The sequence below is a fragment of the Bubalus bubalis genome, chromosome 8, assembly GCF_019923935.1.
Source record: "Bubalus bubalis isolate 160015118507 breed Murrah chromosome 8, NDDB_SH_1, whole genome shotgun sequence".
Taxonomy (NCBI): Eukaryota; Metazoa; Chordata; class Mammalia; order Artiodactyla; family Bovidae; genus Bubalus; species Bubalus bubalis.
In genome coordinates this window covers 92,912,168-92,919,376 of record NC_059164.1, presented here as the reverse complement: position 1 = coordinate 92,919,376, position 7,209 = coordinate 92,912,168, and the positions used below count along the sequence as shown (strand labels likewise).

The window sequence follows — 7,209 nt, the reverse complement described above, 5'->3', positions numbered from 1 at the left end:
GGCTACAGTCCATGGGGTTGCAGAGAGTCAGACATGACTGAACGACTAACACTTCCACTATGAGCAATTTGACCTGTGCCACACCCAAGCAGGAGCTTTAAATGTGCTTGCATGGTATGGTTCGGTCTTTTGCTCCTGTCCTTAACTATGAGAACAGCATGTTCCAGGTAGGGACTATTCCATCAGCCTAGTGCCAGAATAAGACAGCATCTGGAGTAGAGCTAATCCAGAAATTTAACCTGAGTTGAGCAGAGTAGCAGCTACCTGCCAGGACCAATAACGAGAGAAAAAGGTTTGTCAGAAGTCACTGAGATTTTGCAGTTGTTTATATTAGTCTACCTCCAGGCATCCCTTTAATTTTAACTTTCCTTTCTAGATCTAATGTCTTTAAGATTCTCTTGTGTTGAAGAAGTCAAAGACCAATTTCTAACTCCAGTTCAATTCTCTTTTTATTAAAGTGCTTCAGTAGATATATAGTGTTATGAACAATCAACACAAACTTTACTGAAACATTCACAAATAAAAATCTTCTACTTTATAAATCACTGAAATAATGTTCTTCCATGTTGTAACAGTAATCATCATTGATTGATTACTCTGAATTTATTCCTAACCACACACATGTATTCTCAAATTGGGAGATTCAAATCAATTACTGTAACATATGGAACTGGCTTTCAGTACCTGAATGCTAATCCCAGCAAGTCAGTAAACAATGATGTGATTTGAAACTAATCACATATCCTTGGTGCCTCAGTTTTCCCATCTGCACTGAGAATTAATCTTCCCTTAGAGACAATTTATTTAAAGACAGTATGAAATGTTAAAGTTTATTATACATCTATGCCTTAGAAAGCATTCATGTGCATATTTTTAAGAGTAACCTCTGTTCTTGATTAAATACTATATACTGTGTATTCAAAATAAATAGATTGATAATTGCTCTTTCCTTAAAAGTTGTCTTTTCACTTAAATCACATTAAAATCATAAAATAGAGTTCAATAATGATATACTCAGTAAATTTTAATTGCAATGAGGACTGCTGTGCTACTCAGGCAAAATTTACAGACTATTTTAAGTTTCATCCATTACATACTTAACATTCTTCATGATCTCACCAGAAAAAAACAAACAAAAAGAAATCCTGCTACTCTACAGCACAAGGAGGTAAAATCCAAGCTATGATCAGAGTTTTGGTTTAGTTTCTTTGGAAATTATTAGCAACTCTAACATGATTTCCAAGAGAGACTGTGGTTGACAAAGGGTGGAGTAAATAAGCTGATTTTGACTAGACCTCCTGGCACCATAAGAGAGGCCTGGTGCTATCACAAAAAAGATTCAGTAGTGTCCTTATTGCAGGGAGGGGGCATTTAAAGTAAAAAAGCTTGAAACTACAGATGCCATAACTTTGAGGACAGAAGAGAAATAAGATGATCCTGACTGAATCAGAAACTTTCCTAAAAACTGTTTCAGTTGGGAAGCATGTGATTCTGCTGTAAGAGAGAGAAGTTTAAAGAGGTTGGTACATGAACCCTTACATTTTCAAAGAAATGTGTAATACTTTTAGGTAGAAACAGAATTGCTAAATATCCACAGGACACTTTGAAACTGCTAGCGGTAAAAAGCGGGGCCGGGGGACAAAATCACCAATCAAAATAGGAGAAAAAGAAAAATGGTAAGCTGTGATGCTCTTGGTGTTATTTCATTAAAAAATAAATTGATCATGAGCACTAATGGATGTGTCATCTCAATAAATAAAGCCTCCTATAGTTAACTTGTCATTTAAAAATGAACTGGGTGAAAAGGATAATTTTCTGCAATGTACTCAGTCATTTTAAGACTGAAGTGGTTTCAGAAACACATGAAACATCCTTGGAGGAGGCCTGACTGTTTCATATTGGTTTGTGGCAGATCACTCCATGCCGTACATAGACTACACAAAGAAATTTCACATTGAATATAGATCTCTTAAGGAATAAAGAAAAAACACTTTAAATGATATACTTTTCTCTAACATGCAGTATTTATGTAACAGTAAACCATCATCCTTCCCAGAGAAGATGCAGGTGCTCTAAAAATCATCTTAGGGCGAATTTTAGAAAGAGGTGTCAAAATGTTATTTTTTAAAATACGGACTTAATTTTAATGTTAGGTTTGCAAACCCTCTGGTAATCCAGGGTGAGCAAGAAGAAAATGTCCTATTTTATGACCTGCAGTTCCTATTACCTATGATGAATGCTATAAGTCAAATGCCATAACAAACTTATTCCTACTCTTGGGGCCAGTAGAGGCTAGCCTGGTTCTAGGCAAGACTAAAGGAGGGAGAGGTCCCACATAAGAGCCTGGCTAGGACTGATCCAGTAGGAGATTTCAAGGGCAGCTGGGCACCCAAGTGACCCCAGGGCAAGGAAATCAATTTTTTTTTTAATCACCCAGGATCCTAGCCTTCTACTATCTCCAGGCCTAACTGCCCCCAGAACAGTCCTGAACCACGCTGAGTGTCCTAAGGCTAAGCCAGCTCTACCCTGAACAAGCACTCCCAGGGCTGGAAACAAAGGCTGAGTGGGCAGGGTTGGCAGAGCACCGTTTATTGGAGCCAACCCCCACCTATCAGATGCTTGTTGACAAGAGCTCAGTCAGTGATTCTGGAGCAGCTCCTCCCAACAGATGGGCTGTGAAAACACCTCTCTCTCCAGCCAGAGCTCATAGGAATAGTGGAAATCCTCAGGCAGATCCAACCTCTGCCCCAGCACACTCTGCAAGCAGTTATCCACAGGTGAAAACTCAGAGTCCTGGGGTCTGTCATATCGGCGGCTGTTAAAAGCTTCAATGTTGGCCCTCAAGGTGCATTCTTCCGCTTGGAAGTCCCATGGCCTGGCATCGATGTCTGTGTTGGGAAGATTAGAAAGAAAAAGATGTATACAACTCAGGACACTCCTCATCTTAGCACAGAGCATGGTCTATGGGACACCAATAATGGAACAGCTCAGAGTTCCCTTTTTTGCAAAGAGCAATGTACAGTCAGTACATAACATGCTGCTGGTCAGGTTTAAAAAATACATGCCCATGTACATATGTTTATACATGTAGAGACTATTTTTGGAAGCATCTAGAAACTGGCTAACAGTGATAATCACTGAGAGGGAAATGAGGGCCCTGAGGGAAATAAACTTCTTTTTATTGTATTTCCTTTTCATTATTTCATTCTGTTACTAATTATATATATTCTCCCAAAATAGCAACTCAATTCCCTCTATTGAACTTTCCTTGGGAATGGAAGTTACCCATTTGAAAGAAATCACAGTTTTCAAGGAATGGTAAGAGGCAGGAAGGGGTACAAGGAGAATCAGCATGGACTAACTACTAAAGACTTTCCTGACTCCCTGGATCCACCTCCCCCCAACCCTGTGCATGATAAATCCATATGCAGCTTATGTTAATATTATGAGGTGAAGTCTTCCAAGAAAGTTAAAGCAGAAAACAATCTGCTTTGCTTCTGTTTACCCCATTTAGACGTTTATTTCAGGGCCAGAGGTATGTTTTTCCCAGATTTTTTAACGTCTCGCACTCAACAGGTGCAGCTTGGGTTTGGGCTCATGATGGCAGCAGTGACAGATTGCCATCTGCAAGATAAAACATGCCCATGTTTTAAAACCTAGAAGAACTTAGGGTTAGGCTTCCCTGGGTAAAGAGTCTGCCTGCAATGCAAGAGACCCGGGTTCAATCCCTGGGTTGGGAAGATCCCTTGGAGAAGGAAATGGCAACCCACTGCAGTATTCCTGCCTGCAGGATCCCCATGGACAGCAGAACCTGGCAGGCTACAGTCCATGGGGTCTCAAAGAGTCAGACATGACTGAGCGACTTCACTTTTACTTTCTTTCACCTCACAAGAACTTAAACAGTTAATTGTGCTTTAGGTCTTAGAGAAGTTGCATACTGGCTTATTATCTGCTAATCATATGGTTCCCTTAGTTCTCTGCACTCTATTTACAGCAGCATCCTCTATATTCAAAAGAAAGTGAAGTTGCTCAGTCGTGTCCGACTCTTTGCGACCCCATGGACTGTAGTCTACCAGGGTCCTCCATCCATGGAATTTTCCAGGCAAGAGTACTGGAGTGGGTTGCCATTTCCTTCTCCAGGGTATCTTCCCAACTCAGGGATCAAACCTGGGTCTCCCACAATGCAGGCAGACACTTTACCATCTAAGCCACCAGGGAAGCCCCATCCTCTATCTTCAGGCAGGTGACAAATCCCAGCAAAGACAAATCATTAGTCATCTAACCAATAACTCTTCAACACAATTATGCAAATGATGGCCAAATCCCACTACAGCTCTTCAAAATAAATTCTTCCAACTCTGGTAAGCCTATAATATCTTGGTAGGTCAATCAGAAATATAATGTCTCCTGATACAATATGTGATATGTGATACAATATGCAGTTCACTATAGTATAACACATTACCTAGACTGTACTATAGCTAAAAAGATTTAAGTTGAATTAATCAAACCTTTAGATCTACCTTTTAGCCTACAGATAATGCCAGAGATAGAGAAACAAGGTAAATGAAACCACAAAGAAGCAAGCAGACAAGTCCAGAAGGTGGATATTCTGTAGAAGAGCTGGTCTAGTTCTTCAGTTTTGTCAGTGTTATGGAAAAAAAAAAAACAACCCTGCTAGATTCAAAACAAATAAATGGACATAACAATCAGATAAAACTTGTGGTCCTGGGCTAGATTATGACTTGGAAAAAAAAGGCTTTAAAGAACATTTTGGGACAACTGGGAAATTCTGAACATGGACTTGATTATTAGATAAAATGAACATATATTGATATGGAAAGAGATAATGTTAACTAAAAAGAGAAGATTATAAAATAGCATATACAATTTGCTTTCATTTAAATAAAACCTATACATATATGTAGAAGAAAAAGTCTGTAAGAATATATGATAAGATTTCTGTTTCAATCTTTGAGTGGTACAAATGTGGCATAAATATGATAATACAGTAAAGTGTTTGCTTCCTTGTTTTTTCTAACTGCTTTGTAATAATTAAAGGTTATTTTAATTTTATGGCTTCCCTGGTGGGTCAGACATGTAACATAGGAGACCCACGTTCAATCCGTGGGTCAGGAAGATCCTCTGGAGAAGGAAATGGCAACTCACTCCAGTATTCTTGCCTGGAGAATTCCATGGATAGAGGAGCCTGGTGGGCTACAGTCCATGGGGTCACAAAGAATTTTTTAATCTTAAAAACCTCTCAGAGAAACCTGTCACTTAAAGGAACATTTTGAAAAGGGGTAATTATCCCTCAAGTGACTTGTTTTATAATAATGAATTACCATAGCTTACATGGAATAGGGTACATGGCAGTGCCTTATTACTGTTTGTTATAGCAGCACCTGACTACAGTCACATATTTTCTCATCTAAAATATGTTAACAGTTCATACTAAAAGAGTAGAGAGGTCTAATTAGCTTTGTTTAAACCCCGGGCCACTCCCAGAGGCCAAAAGCTCTGAGAATACTCACCATTCCCGTAAGCCCAGTCATCATTCATGCGGTGACGTACTTTCTGATAAATGGCTGACATGGTTTTCATGTTGCTTTTCCTCCACTGGCGCCCCAGGTACTTGGTCTGTATTTTCAGCAGCTTCAGCACATAAAGTTGCAGCATGGCCTGTTTGACCTTGAGGGCCCGCTTTAAGATTGGAGCAGATTTAAATACTACCAGCATCTGTCCATTTAAAGAGGGGTAAGGATGAAGAAGATAGATAAGGATCTAATGTTTCCTGGAATTTCCAACTCACAGATAAATTAAGCCAAACCTGGCTAACCTCAGACTACCGTGGGGAGCTTTGGGAAACCTATAGTCCAGGCTCCATTTAGACTTAGTCTTTAAGAAAAGAAAGGAAGCACTCCATTTACATTTCACAATTCAAAATATCTAATATGCAAAGTGTCAAAAAATTTTGTCAGCCACACATGCCATTTCTACAGTTACCAGTGTATGTTCTGGAGGTAATTGTATATATGTGTGCATTACTTTTATTAACAAAAATGATAGCAAATACATACCCTTTCACACTGTTCCATACCTTGATTTTTACTTAACAATATAACTTGAAAATTATTCCAAAGCAGTATAGAACTGTCTCATTCTTTTTAATGGTTGTATTTACATTCTACTGTAATGATGTACCATAAATTATTTAACCAGTTGGTATTAATGAACATTTATGTTGCTTCCAATCTTTGATGATTACAAATAATGCTGCAGGGAGTAATCTTAGACTTGTATCATGACTATAATGCGTGACTATAATCCAAAAAACAATACTAACTTCCTTACCAGAGCTGCCCTGAGGGAGGGTCCATATTCTGTTCCCCGAAAGAAATGGATTGGGAAATAATTATAAAATAAGTGCCTAGAATTAGGAGGCTCCAAGTCTTATGGAGCATTCAGTGTCTGTCTATAGAGCTCACAAAGCAGGAAGTCCATATTTATTAAAAATTTAAAAAATCCAGTTAGTGGACACCATGATCTGAAGTCCTACTCACCATGGTTCTCGAATGCTTCCATTTGGTCAGTTTATTGAGCAGCCTCAGGAGATTGATGCAGGAAAAGAGGTTTCTCCAGCAGAACTGGTTGTTGTCTCCAGCTTCCTGTAATAAGGCATGTCCATCATTATCTCATGGGGCTTTCCTGGTGGCTCAGATGGTAAAGAATCTGCCTGCAATGCAGGAGATCCAGGTTCACTCCCTGGGTCGGGAAGATCCCCTAGAGAAGGGAATGACAACCCACTCCAGTATTCTTGCCTGGAGAATTCATGGACAGAGGAGCCTGGCAGGCTACAGTTCATGGGGTTGTAAAGTCAAACACAACTGAGCAACTAAGACTGAGAGAGCATTATCTCAACCCTTCACAGATCATAGCCTTGTTGTGGCGAAGGGGCTTGCATAACTCAATGAAGCTATGAGCCATGCCCACGCAGGGCCACCCAAAACAAACGGGTCACAGTGGAGAGTTCTGACAAAACGTGGTCCAATGGAGAAGGGAATGGCAAGCCACTCCAGTATTCTTGTGGTGAGAATCCCATGAACAGTATGAAAAGGCAAAAAGATATGAGACCTAGGAAGATGAGCCTCCCCAGGTTGGAAGGTGTCCAACATGTTAAGGGGAAGAGCAGAGGGCAATTACTAATAG

At 39.7% G+C, this 7,209-nt stretch overlaps 1 protein-coding gene across 2 annotated transcripts in view; it reads right to left on the bottom strand.

The window, feature by feature from the left end:
* Positions 1–431: 431 nt before the first annotated feature.
* Positions 432–7,209, bottom strand: part of STRIP2 (striatin interacting protein 2) — a 50,027-nt gene continuing 43,249 nt past the window's right edge. For both annotated transcript variants that reach the window (XM_025291511.2, XM_025291512.2), the window contains exons 19-21: positions 6,564–6,668; positions 5,535–5,739; positions 432–2,888 (exon numbers count right to left, since the gene is read on the bottom strand). In XM_025291511.2, coding sequence (XP_025147296.1) covers positions 2,638–2,888; positions 5,535–5,739; positions 6,564–6,668 — 561 coding nt within the window. In that variant the 3' untranslated portion in view covers positions 432–2,637. The remainder of the gene's footprint in view (positions 2,889–5,534; positions 5,740–6,563; positions 6,669–7,209) is intronic.